Source organism: Numida meleagris, chromosome 5 (genome assembly GCF_002078875.1).
Source record: "Numida meleagris isolate 19003 breed g44 Domestic line chromosome 5, NumMel1.0, whole genome shotgun sequence".
NCBI lineage: Eukaryota > Metazoa > Chordata > Aves > Galliformes > Numididae > Numida > Numida meleagris.
Genome location: NC_034413.1, coordinates 7,416,542 through 7,430,504, shown reverse-complemented (window position 1 = coordinate 7,430,504; position 13,963 = coordinate 7,416,542). Strand labels below are relative to the sequence as shown.

At 38.5% G+C, this 13,963-nt stretch overlaps 1 protein-coding gene across 5 annotated transcripts in view; it reads left to right on the top strand.

The window, feature by feature from the left end:
• Positions 1 to 13,963, top strand: part of ATRNL1 (attractin like 1) — a 432,638-nt gene that overhangs the window by 29,354 nt on the left and 389,321 nt on the right. For all 5 annotated transcript variants that reach the window (XR_002439678.1, XM_021399846.1, XM_021399844.1 and 2 more), the window contains exons 2-3: positions 10,467 to 10,550; positions 12,495 to 12,608. Coding sequence is in view for 4 of the 5 variants with exons in the window: in XM_021399846.1 (XP_021255521.1) it covers positions 10,467 to 10,550; positions 12,495 to 12,608 (198 nt within the window). In the remaining variant the exon portion in view is untranslated. The remainder of the gene's footprint in view (positions 1 to 10,466; positions 10,551 to 12,494; positions 12,609 to 13,963) is intronic.

Sequence of the window (13,963 nt, the reverse complement as noted above, 5' to 3'; positions counted from 1 at the left end):
GGGGGGGGGGGGAAATTCTAATAGCATAGACTTAAGGGTGCAAAGAGATGCTTAATATCTTTTTCCTGTAGATTTTTTTTTTCCCTCATAGGGAGGAGGAAAACCAAGTTTAGTTCTGAGATGATCCCAAAGGGTTGTGCGGTGGTGTAGGTAGCAGGGCTGCTGCTGGCAGCCTGGGGGGGTTGGGTGGCTTCCTGCCCCGTGTGCCCTGCCTCTAACACACCTGCTGCTGGTTGGGAATTAACTGAGCCAAGGGGCTGGAAGGTGAGAACAGCTGCTTCCTGCTGAGAACAGGTGAGTACTGAACCTAAAGAGAAAAGGAGAAATTTAGGAGTAGGTGACACAGGATTTAGAGCATTTGGCTGTTACCTCAGGAAGCTTAAGTTAAAACCCTGAACTAGGTCACAAATGGAAATGAGATTTATAGTGATGTGCGGTGGAAAAACTGGAACAGTGCTTTTCCTTCTTGCCAAGTACATCAGCATGCACTGTCTGTGTTTTGTTTTGTGTCCCACAATTTAATGTGCTGCTACGAGTTTGAGGATAGAAAAACTTGTGTTTCTTAGGAAACACGCAGCTGAGTTTATAAATATATATGCCCATACATATAAAAATATGTATTCAAGTACGTGTTTCTGAAGTTTTTGTTTATTTATGTCTCCAGTAAATAAAATTCCCAAGTGACTTAATCCTGCACTGATGCTTACCTTATGATTGAATCAAAACCTGTGGCCAGTCAATCTTTAATGTAGACCCCACTTAGGACTGAAATCTACTTTTGGTACCAGCAATGAAGTGAAAGACATTTAACAAAGTAATGTAAATAAGTTGGAAAATACGTTTACTGCTGTCATTTTTAGAAATGGAGGGCTTGCTTTGTAGGAAGTAAATGTCAGGGTGATAGCCCTACCAATTAACGAAACCTAAACAGTAACATTCCTATTTTTAAAACACTAGGGTTACATCAGATACTGTGTTACTTCTGAATAATCTTATGGAAAGGCCTACCTGATGGCTATTCCGGTGTGCAATTTTTCTAAATGAAATAACAGAAGTGTCAAAGGTATTGCTGCAGTCAGGGGGGAAAAAGTAAGTAATGGGACCTCTTTAGTCTGGCAAGGAGTTCTTTTACTAGTTATTTAGATTTGGCCATGAAAATGACTCCTGCCTGAAATGAACTTTGTAAGATTAGTACTGAGATTTTCCCTCACTTTCTGGCAGATTCTTTTGAAGTACTTGCTTAGAACAGGGGCTATCTGGATGGGTGCATTAGAAAGCATTGGGGCTGCTGTTAATGCTGAGAGTGAGTAGTCAGAATTTCAAATATTTCAGACATTCTGTTTAACTGAGAAAATAGTAACGACATGAAACCACAAATGGAAGGAGTTGAGCAAGTGAATTAGATTTTCTGCCTCTTAAAGTAACGTTTGATGACCTAATTAAATGAAATACACAGTGATACAGGGAAATAAATGTCTTGTTTTTATATCAAATGCCAATTTGTTTTTCTAGCAAATCTTAATTTTAAGCATAGTGGCAAGCCTATTTTTATAGGCAGAGCTTTGGATGTTATGTATGAAGTAGTCATGCCATTTCCAATAGCTATGTCTGTCCCATGACTTTGTACAACTCTGACATTAAAATTGAAAGTACAGAATACGTGCACTATTCCAGACAGGAGAGATGACTTCCTGAAGTCTTTCCAGGTCAGTGGAGGATATTGTGCTATTTGCAGTGTATTCGAAAAGTCACTGATTTCAGGGTTGAGATGAAGAGGACCACTGCCACCTGGGAAAAAATTGGCAAGATTAAAGCTGTTAATTGGTGTAGCACTCCTGTTTAAAAAAAAAAAAGAATTAATAATAAAAAATACTGAGTTGAACAGTGAACTACAGCTTGACTCACTTCCATTTGATTTCCTAGAAATTTCTATAAATATATTACATGTAAATCAGTCTCTCTAAAACTAAATATTCTTTCTTTCTTTTTTTTTTGTTAGCTTCTAAATGACTAAGGGTGATAAAGTATTTAGTAGTTTGGACTTTTAAAAAGGTAGCATAACATGCCCGCCTCCTCTCTCCCAGACAGAAAGATTTACTTTTTCTGACTTGCAGTTAAACTTCCAGAAAAATGTCAACTCTATTTCAGAAAAATATTGAACCATACAGTGTACCTGTGTCACACCATCAGGCAGTCATCTCTAGGGATATTTTTGTTCATCTGGTTACAGAATCAGGTGCTTGGAAGTCTTCTTAAAATGAGAAAAAATATTTCTAATGGATATCTCTGTATTAATTAGTGTAGCAACAGTGACACCACTAGAGGTACAGATAGGGAGGAATTTCCCTGAAGGTAACCCAAGCAATTTGTTAAAATGTTGTGTGGAATCTTCTTCTCATTGCAGTATATGAATTTCGCTATTCCAAAATAAATAAATAAGGCTAACAATCTACTGAAGGGCAATAATACATTTAACGAGAGATTTCTGAGCTCTGCCCTGTTTTTCCTTAGTGCCTCTCCCTTCAGTCAGCCTCCTAAACTGTTTATCATGCTGGCTGTACTCTGCTACTCTCCCTCATACTATATTAGTGTCTTGGCAGACCAGATTTTGTTAGGCTTTGCTGTCTTTCTCAATTTATGTTTTAGATTTGAGCCCTCTCAAAAAATTGCTGCTATTCCTGGAGAAGGTTCCATTATTCCAACATCTGGGTTCATGTGTGTAGCTATAACAGTAAACAAATGCTTGATATTAGAAGAGAAAATGACATGTTTCTTAGCTTGGATACAAGGCAATCAACGTTTGGATTGTCTTTTTTAGACAGTGGCTTGTTCTCATGTATTTTAAAGAATGAACGTACTCTGAAGACAGACGGCATTCTGAATTTTTCAAGACCTGTAGCGTGAAACCAAGCTGCTCCAACTATATGCTGAGCTGTTACATGGAAATAGTCCAGCCACTTGTGCAGTGCAAATGATGCGGTGCCATTTCTTCACTTCATCTTGTGGCCTCTCTTCATCCAAAACTCTGGAATTCATTTTGTGAAAGAAACTTGAAATAGAGCATTTTGACATTTGTTGCTAGAATCTAGCAGGAAAATAAATATCCTTGCTTGCAGAAAAGTAGGAAGCTCTTCCCGTATGTGTCAGTATTTTTCCTCAGACAATATTGCGACCATGAAGAAGAGGAAAATCCTGCGTGCTTGCTCTTCTGCCTGCTTTTAGCTGCCACAGAAGCTGGCACTGTGCTCTAATTGGCTGCAGGATGACATTTTTGTGTGCACCTAAAGCAGATATCACTATGAACACCTCCTGTGTATATGGCCTTGGCTTCTAACGGTTATTAGCACTTTCTGTCAGTGCTTCACAGTTGCTGTGAATAATAATTCAAAAACTGGGACTAAGCTGAGTAATAGAAAAATAGCTGATATGGAAAATACAGGCATTATTAAGAATGCTTATACTACATATACACAAATGGTATTCCATCTATTCTTCTGGAGTCCATTCACTTGTTTATTTATATCTAGTATTTCCCATGACTTATGGCAGTGTGCTGTATGCCCAGGACTTAAAAACCTTCAAGTGAATGCTTATACAAGAGATTTTTTTTTCCTACTGAGAAAATGACTGTAGTTGAAACTTTCCATGCAGCAAGGCTCTGATCATGCAAGCTGCCTTGATCCCATATTATCCTATGGGATCAATGTATATAGTACATGGGGAAAAAATAGTACTTACTGAATTGGAATCAAATCTTTGTGCTTCACTAGACATAATGAACCCCCAAGATGGAAGCTTGAGTAATATTGCAGTAATCCTCCTAAGGAGGAAGTTAGCTGTCAGAGGGAACTGCAGGTTGCATACAAGTGGGCACGCAGAAGGGCGGTTACTTTGCTACTTATATTCAGGAGAATCTGCTGCTCTAAGTTCATTAAAGAATTATTCTCTGGTTGTTGTGCTGGTCAGAGTATAGCTGGAGTAGTGGCTGCTATTTTGTGATGCAGTGGGATTGGAGAAGTTCTAGAGGAAGGAGGTCTAGAAAATGATGCACAAGAAATGTTGGAATAAATCATTAAATTCAGAGAAGAGAAACCTGAGGGTGAGTGTCTGTAAAAGGTAAGCAGAAAGACAAAGGAGTTGCATCTCTTCCCTCTGAGCGTGTCAGAAAGCAGTATGTGTAAGCAGCAGCAAGAGAAATAAAACGTGGGCATCTAGGAAAACTTTCAAACAGTAAGTCAGTAGTAAAATAAGTCTGCAATCTGTTATTGGACTTATTAAGAAGAGATTAGACAAATAACTGTCAAGCAAGATTTCAATGTAGTTGATCCTGCCCTGAGATAGGACGTGTTAAAACTGAATGTCAGTGCTAGCTTTTGAGTTAAAAGAAGGACAAAGTAAGGAGGAAGAAGAAAACCCTCAGGTGGCCTCATATGGTATTTCCACAGTAATTTTAATTTACAGCAGAATAAATTTTGGGATTGCATTTAATGTTGCTATATTATTTTCATTTTTCCCACTTGATTTGTCTTCCAAACCTTCACAAGTCTGTGCCCACATCAGCTTATTTCTAGTCCCTTTATAGATTCGTTGTAATGTCTCTGCTGCACATTGTGATACTGTATTGTAAATGACCTGTCAAGGTCTATCTTGTGTGGATGTTAATGCAGCTGAAGGAAGGGAAGAGTTTTATTTTTTTTATAAGTTTATGTAAGCAAAAATACATCACTTGAATACAGCGTCTGGTAAGTTTGTAATTTGAGAGCAATGTCTGCTCTTTATGCAACAGTCTTCAGTAGTTCTTGGAACCATTACAGAAATGGAATATAGAATAGCAGCCATTTTCAGAAGTGGTAAATAACAAAGCAAAACACCTGTTGATGTCAAACCTTAATGTTTCAGACTAGTCAAAGGTGATATTATCACTGCTAACATTATGTCAAGAAGTTTTTTTCATATACCGAGTATTCTGTATGGGGGGGACGCTGATGTGCTGTATTCATGTAAAATTTGTGTGTTTTTTTTTAATTGTTTTGCAGCTTGGTTTTCTTTAAGCTTATTTAAGGGGAGGAACTGGAAACCTAAATTAAGTAATACATGTAAAAATGTAGAATCAATGCTTTGCATGCCTGGAAAAGGAAAATCTGGCTTGGTGTGGGTTTTTTCCAGATCTTCCTGTGAAATATATTAAAAAACAAAAACAACAACAAAAAAAAAAACCCCAAAAACTTAACAAAAACCCACAGTCTCTGTGTCCTCCTCCCCCAGACAAACACCAAAAAGCCCTCATCCCTCATTCTCCGCCTAGGAGAGGGGAGAGAAGGTAAGTTCAGTCCAGGCTTTACAAAGCCATGCGCATATCCCTTGTGATGCATCCATCTATTTCTCTGTAAAGTAGTTGCCACTTTTGTAAGGGGTGAGGACTGTTGCCTTGCTCTCTTCCATATTTCCTTCTGATAACGTAATACAAATCTTTTTATTTATTTCTTCATTAATTCTGTAACGGTTAGACAGAAGATCCTGAGGTGAAGATACTGCCCCTGCTTGTATTTATGGAGAATTTGATCTTATAACTTGGAAGCGAAGTTGTTATTTTTCTTTTATTAAAGCTAGTTTTCATAAAAGACAGAGAAAAGAGATGGAGCAAGGCTTTCTGGCAACAGATTGAATAGCCGTTGACTGATATGGGAATGCTGATATTGAGATGAATCCATATAGCAAAATATGCTCTGTATCTTCAGGTTTATCTACAGTAGGAATTGCAATTAATCCAGCAATTCAGAAAATCATCACTACAAAACACTAAGCAAAGCAGAGATAAGTGAACCTCTCCATAACTCTTTATTTAACAGTATTTGTGATACTATAACTATCCCTTATGCGTTTTCCCCTCCCCTGATAAACCTGAACTATAAGCCAGACCTCTGTCTGTCCGTCCGCAGTTTAGTGGATCTCCATGTGCCAAGCAACTTCAAATGCGGTGTGTCAGGGCAGGGCTGCATTGTTACTTAGCTGAGCTACTGGTGCGCAGTAAGTAGATCTGTGATGCTGCCCTCTTTGACTTTTTATTGCTTTTTGTTTTCCTTTTTGTTCTCAGACACCGTTCCTCTAGTGACAGAAAATACCTAATGACTTCTCTGGCTTTAATCGGGGTCTATCTGGAAAAGGTGAAGATATCCTTCTTTTGCAATAAGACTACAGGAGATGACATGATTGCATTTTTCACAGATCTATAAATACTACAGTCAGGGCTATTTTAATAACCTACTCTGACACTGCAGACCATAGATTTCATCTCTTTCTTCATCTCATTCCCCTTCATTTTAGTCCAATAATTTCTGACTGAAGTGGAGCATACTTTTCTATCTCCTTTTCTTGAACGGCATCGATCTAGATTTAAGGTATCTACAGTAGTAAATATTTCCACTGTAAATCCTATTTCAATTATATTTACTATTGTATTGTAACAGTGCTAATTTTCCAGGGGAGTATAGATTTTCCTCTGCTTCACGTTTGAGTTGCTTTGCATTGACCTCACCCTCCAGTCCCGAGTTGCTGGTGTGCTTCTGTCTGTGGTGCCTCCCATCTTTGTCACAGCTTGTTTCTGGTTAGCTTAGTGAGCATCTGAGCTGTGTCTGTGAATGCTGGCCTGCCTTTGACATGGTGACACACAGCATCAGCTGCTCTCCTGTGCATGATGAACTTTTAGGGTTGCAGCAGGCCACGTGCATTTTTCTGTCTGTCTGTCATCTCCTTCTGAAGGTTTCTTAGGGATGAGGAGGGAGCAGGGTGCAGCCCGGAGGCACTGTTCTGGATTTTCCACTTCTGTTGCTCTTCTGGTGCTCTCCAGGCCCTTACTTTAGCAGTGACCAAACACCTCTTCCATGTAGTGTGAGCATACACAACTATGGCCACGCGCACCTGACTTCGTGTGATAGGGCATATTGTCCTTTATTTAGTAAGAGATTATGCGAAGGTGATAATACAACTTGTCTGCATACTGCTTACAGGATTTGGGACTTGAAAACACTTGGGAAGAAAAATGATACACAGAAGTTGTTGGTATAACTCAAGAAACGTAGAGAAATGGCAAGACAGAAGGGTATTACTTTATTATAAATGGAACAGCTCCATTATCTCCCTGTTTTCCAAAGCCATTATTATAAAGCAGTGTCAAGCTCTTATTTATTCTTTACTTTTTTTCAGCACAGTGCGGTTGCTGCTTCAAAGGTTATCTTCGCTCCTCTGAAAAACTATTTATCAAAAATTATCAGTCCAGATGAAAAGGGAAATTGTTTGTGCTTTACCAGTGCCAAAGGGCTGATCTAATAAAAGCAAATTTGTCACCTCTGTACAGCTACCAGGAAGATGATGGTTATGACTGTGGAAAAAATACTGTTTTGTACTACTTTAGTGCAGCAAAATAAATGTTCTGCAGCTTGCTGTGTAAGAAGACATAATCTGTATCGAACCCATATGACAGCATAAAAATTATCCTGATTGGCACTTGTATGGGAACTGCTGAGTCATGGCCTGAACCACTGATTGAGCACCTGGAGGAAAGACCCAGTCAGCCCTGGGAGCACAGGTGAAGGCAATTCACCTGTGCAACCAGAAGGGGTGGAGCCTGGCTCCACCCCTCTTAGGCCTCATTTAAGGGCTGACTGCCCCTGAGGAAGGATCTCTGCCTGGAGATCCTTCCTTGGTGGGAGCCTTTTCCTGCGAGCCCCAAATCTTCCGATCCGGGTGAGCGCTGTATTTTCCTTCCACCTTTTGTAACGCTGTTTCCATTGCGTTAGTCCTGCTTATCGCTACAGCACTTTTTGCAGTGCTGCCTTTTTTTTTCTCCACAAAAATGCAGGACTTTGAGCTAGCGCAAACTCAGGCGTAGCCCCTCATCCTGTAATCCATTTCTGTTAGGAGCAGAGTATCGATATCAGCTTGATTTAAAAACCACTGGTATGTGACTTAGGGACAACCAAGTTATAGGCAGATGCTGTGCTGGTTGTTGCCCAAGTTATGCTCCTTGCCTACCAGCATTACTTTGCTCATCCACTGCCCAGCGTTTGTAAGCACTTGCCAGGAAGACCTGCTCGGTGGGAGTGTTGTATGGCAGCACTCAAAGCAGCTCAGGGTGCTGGAATTTACTAGGGAAAGTTTCTCCTATCTGATGACTGACTGAAGTATATTTATTTTTCTTCCAGTCTTTTCATGTTACTAGTTGCTTATTTGCTTTTTTTATTCAGAAACATAAAATACTGTATTGATATTGGTTTTGTGCCTTGAAAATGTTTCAAAGTACGCTTGCCTGTGGGGAGCTGTCCAAACAAAGCTTTTTCCCATTTCATTGAAAAAGAATGGCAGGGGAAAAAAAGATTTTCATTCAAGCCACTGTGGCTAGAAGAGGGCAGTCCTTGGTGTGCCCAGCCAAGTGGGGCTGTCTTCCAAGACAGGAGAAGGACCTCACTTAAGAACTTAAGTATGTAAGTGACTCCTATCTTGTAAAGTCTTCTTTCTTGCTCCATTTTTTTTCCTATGTCTTTGAAGGCTTATATTTAGAATTATAGAATCATAGAGTTGGAAGGGACCTGTAAGGATCATGGAGTCCTACTCCTGGCTTCACCTAAGACCAAGCAAAAATCAAACCCTATCTCTGAGAGCACTGTCTGAATGCTTTTTGAACTCCAGAAGCTTGCTGCCATGACTACTGCCCTGGGGAGCCTGTTCCATTGCCTGATCACCCCATGGTGATGAACCTTTTCCTAATATCCTACCTGACCCTCCCCGTCACAGCTTCATGCCATTCCCTTAATTTTCTGTAGATGTGAAAGTGAATATTTTTGAAATTTATATGTACAGCTTCCAAGATTGTAAGATAACATCTACCGAGCTGCTTTTCAGCTGGACTTTTGATGAGAAACTTCAGCCAGTGTGATCAGCATTGTCTCTGGAAGACTTAAATCTCTTTTATAAATAAATAAATGGGTTTATTTACTTTTATTTAGTGTTACTTAATCATTATTGTTCCACACTACAGTGCAGCCTGAGCTATAGGACAAAATTGTATATTTTAAAAAAAAAAAGCAGAAAATGGGGCAGATAGTGAAGTTACTGTGTGCCAAGGATACTAGGCTACTTCAGAAGGCTTTTATGGTAATAGATCATTGAATTTCCTCTGCTGTTTTATCACTCTGTATAGATTAACGTGAAGTACGTGGAAGAGTGTATGTGTGAGGGGATGGCTCCATGTTCTAACACACGTAGTAATGAGTCTTGAACTCTGTTATCACTCAGAAAGAGTTATAGCAGCTGGTTGTATTTAAAAATGTCAGCCTAGTAGTTGTTGAAAGAGCAAATAAAAAGTTAGGATGGGAATAGAGAACAAAGCGGAAATCATTATTTTGCCACTGTACAGATTTACGGCTCCCCTGCGTCTTGAATGCAATATGCTGATATCTGTGCTGATCCTCGGAAAGGTTAGAGGAGAATAGAAAGATTTATTAAATGAAGGCAGCGGGGATGATCAAACTTAGTTATCCCATATGAGAAACAGGGAAGGGAACAAAAGCATTTCTCAGGATGGCGGAGTGAAGGGAGAGAGACCACGCAGCTCCCCATGTCATGGGGCAGTGGAGCAGGGCAGCAGGGTGCCACGGTTCTCTGGCTCTCTGAATGCCAGAGCTGAGCGTCACACAAATTTGTCAGGAGGTAGGCTCAGGGCAAAAGCAGCTGAGATACCTCTTGGTGTAACATGCAGAACTTGTTCTTGTGGGAAGTTCCACATTTCAAATGTTTTCATGAGTTTGCTTGGGCTGATTCCTAGGAGCCCTCTCTCAGAGGCAGAGCGTGGGGCAACCCTGATGTTTCGGTTGACACTGAGTGGCTGTTTGGATGCGTTTTCTAAGTAGTCCAGTGTTCTGCTTTCCTCTGTCTTGTTGCTGACCAGGAGTAAAAGAAGGGCAGACTGGCAGATATGTTTACTGAAATTTATTAATGCAACCTTTCATTTCTCTAGATCTAGAACAGCTGCTGTGGTCTAACTTTGGAAGTAAGATAAAAGGCAATAGCAAAAGAGATGAGCGAATAAAGACAAAGTATTCCTTTAAAAAACACCACCACAACAACAATATGAAACCAAACCAATCAAAACCAACAAATAAACACAAATGTGTGCCTATAGGAAAACTTAAATTACATGCAATATCTTCTTGCTATTGGGCTAGAAAAAAATCAATGTCTTGTGATTGATGATTAGGGGAAGGAAACAATGATACAGAATAATCAGAATTCTACTTTCTGTAGGCAAAAATAAAAAAAAATGGCAAGAAATATGAAAATAGAGTTAACTCTTTCCTCAGCCCCCAGTTTTCTTTTTGTCCAGAAAACATATATTAGTATCTTGATGAATTCGATTTTGTTTGCTTAAGGAATGTCTCTGTTATATTACAACTTTGTTTTTTCTCTTGTAGATTAACAGAACCTTCAGGATATTTAACAGATGGACCAATAAATTATAAATATAAAACAAAATGTACCTGGTTAATTGAAGGATAGTAAGTATTCATTTTCAAAGATTAAATTCTCTGTCAGTTTGGTGTTTTGGAAATCTAAGGAACTCAAGTTGAAAGTGCAACTAGATCCATTATAAAACAGCATATATATATTTTTATAATGCAAAAAGGATTTTCAAAATGTCTTAGAGTTGGCCAAATTCCATTCCCATTCAGATTGCTGGTGTTAGAATTTGCTGATATTGGAGTTTGGCCAGATCTGCGAGCTCTCAAAATGCTATGATAAATTTGTCGCTTGTTTGAGTACCTTTACCTAAATCCCCAAAGTGGCTACAGGATCCTATTATCTAACTCATTATCATATTCTTCAGTGATAAATCAGGAATAGCTTCCAGTCTGATGATAATTTGCTGGTTGAATGATTCTCAGGATTTGGTGCTTCCATAGTGGCCCAGCTTTCCCCATGTATTTTATTTTAAAATCATATTGTGCCCGCAGTTGGTACAGCTTAGATGTTTCATACGTTTGTTACTGATTTTCCAGTTTATGCAGCACGGAAACACAGGCATGTATGTAATGAGATACATGCACTGGTCTGACTGACTGCTAGGGGCACAGCTTTGTTAAATTTTGATGAGAATCTTTTCCTCAGAATTGATCAGGATTTTGCTGAAGAATTCAACTAGCTCTGAGTTTTACTAAGGCCGTAGAAGAAAATTACTCCTTTTTTTGTTTATCCATGTTGTCGTTATCTTGGTACACTTTAGACTTTTATTTTACTGAAGCTAGCACAAGAATAGGTGCACTGAACTGCAAAGCACGGAAGTGGAAACATGCCTCAGGACTGCAAACTCTGCTTTGAAGTTGCTCTTCACTCTGTTCCTCGTTTTTGCAGCAGACAGAGTGCTTAGCTGGGGGAAACAATGTGCTGCAGAGCATGTGGGGGAACAGCCCAACAACAGCACAGAACATCAGTGCATGAGGAGCTTGTATATGTATACAATGATCTTTCTTAAGAGATGGACGCAATCAAACCTCTCGCTTAAAAAAAAACAAACAAAAAGCAAACGAAGTCCCATATGTTTTCCAAAGTGATAGCTTGCACTTGAGCCTGTCAGTAGGAAAGCAGAATAATTGCAATCCCCATTCAGATCTCTCCCAAAACCTGGTCAAAATGGACCGCCAAGCGTGGTGGGAAACTTGTAATTTTAGAAAAGAGGGGAGGTGCTGCACTGGATTCTCCAATAACTGCAAGTTAAGAAGACAACACGGAAATTTTGAAGATAGTCATATAGTTCTGTGTTTTGTTGGATGTTTTCTTTCTGCTACTTCCCCCCCCCCCCCCAAGTTCCTGTATTACAGGACAGGGTGATACAGAGCTCCCTAAAGGGAAGGAGGAGCATTGCACAAATGCTGCAGAATTAACTGAAAACAGTAACAAGCATAAGATGCATTTTAAAATGTATTTATAAATATTTTCAATGCTTTTCTAGTAATATAGCCCTTGTTATGGGATAAAATATGAGGAAAAAACCCTCTTGCATTTCAGCATTAATATTGCTTGCTATTTTAATTTTGCGTATTAAAAGTTTTAGTTACTAGTATAATGCTGGAATGAGGATTTGTAGGGGATTTTCTCTTGAAAGGCTCTAATTCCTGATGTTTTAAGGTAAAAATAATATACTAAAATAAGATTTTAATAGCTTTAAGTTTGTGGTTTTAAACGCTGATTAAAAACCTTGTGAACTTGAATCTTGTGTAAACTTTAGAGGTTATTTAGACTTGGGCTGCAGATGTTTAATGTACTGTAAAATAAAAATGAAATATTTACTTGCTCTAAATTTTGTTGTTTAACTCAAATGTTTTGTTAGTTCTCAAACCATTTTAATAAAAAGATTGTGCAGACGTGATGAATTTTGTTGTAAACTCTGTATCTTATAAGATCAATATTTCTATAACTAACACCAATGTTTTTTTTCCCTCCAGCCCTAATGCAATACTAAGATTAAGATTTAATCACTTTGCTACAGAATGTAGTTGGGACCATATGTATGTATATGATGGAGATTCAATATATGCACCTTTAATTGCAGTATTTAGGTGAGTGTAATTAATACCCTTTTACTCCAAATATTCATATAGATTTGCTGTTGAAGGAAGTGAAGAAATTTCTTTGTTTTTTGTAGTATTTTCATTATCTTCTAAGAACTGCAACTCTAGTAAATCTTTTATCAACTTAATATTTGTTGTCTGGAATTATAGATTTAGAAACAAACATAAAATCAACAGTAGTAAACAGTGAATGTAACTAGTGCTGAATAATAAGTAGTTACTTGCCTTTGAAGCAGTGATAAATAGTGGAGGTAAAGTATTAAGTCCACACGCTGCATTTTGTATGCACCCAAGAGAGAATAAATCAGGCCATGTGAATGTTTCCTCCATTCCAAGATTTTATTGGAATGTTTCAGTTGGTTTATTCCTACTTTTCCATTAATATTTTGGGAAGCATTCCGGAGAGAATATTGTAGGTAAGTGGGCTATAGTTTATTAGAGTTTTATGCATAGCAATGAAGACTAATGTTCTATGCTTGGACTGCTGGAATGAAGGTACCGGATCCTAATCCTTTGATATCAGTAAAAATTTTATCTTTTGAAATACAATTGCTGTCTCACAGCATGGGGATTGGTGGCAGAAACTGTATTTCACTGTGAAAAGAAATAAAGAATTGTATTTTGTGTTATGTTTTATGAAATATTGATTATGCTGCTGAAGTCTGGAACAAAGCTCAGCTCATTTCTCTTTCCTGCCCAGCTTTAGCCATCTACGTTTTGTTTCCCTCTTCTCCCTGCATGTTTGTATAATTGCTTGTATTTCCCTGCTTTCCTCTTCCCGAAGTTAAACGTGTCTACCTGTTGTCCAGGAGCCTGGCTTGTAGCACAAATAGGAGGAAAGAGAAGGTTCCTCTTCACGTATTCTTTACTTCACATTTTTTTCTCAATGTATTGATTTGTTAATGCTGTTCATGGGATTTCTGCAGCTCTTCTTACATTCAGTGTGACACGGTTTTATGCAGATGATCTCTTTTCTCCGTATATTAATATATTGTGCGTTTTTCCTATGTCAGTCTGTACTGAAAAGAGCATTCTTCCGAAGTTCTAAAAAGTATTTCATTTTTTTATTTGAAATCAGCCTTTTCGTATAAATTAGTTAATTGTACATTTCCAGTTTTGAAATTGTTTTAATAAGATAAACTTCTACAGGCGCAAATGTCAGGAAATACAGCTCGTGCTGGAAGTCAGTAAAGCTTAACCATCTGCATGAAGGATTTTTTTTTTTCAAAATTGAAATGTTTTAAAGCTAATGCTTACTGTGCATGCGCCTTCAGAATAATCTGATGTGAAACTTTGTGTGTGTGTGGGAAGCTTTCTTGGGAAAACCTACCTTAGCTTTCAGA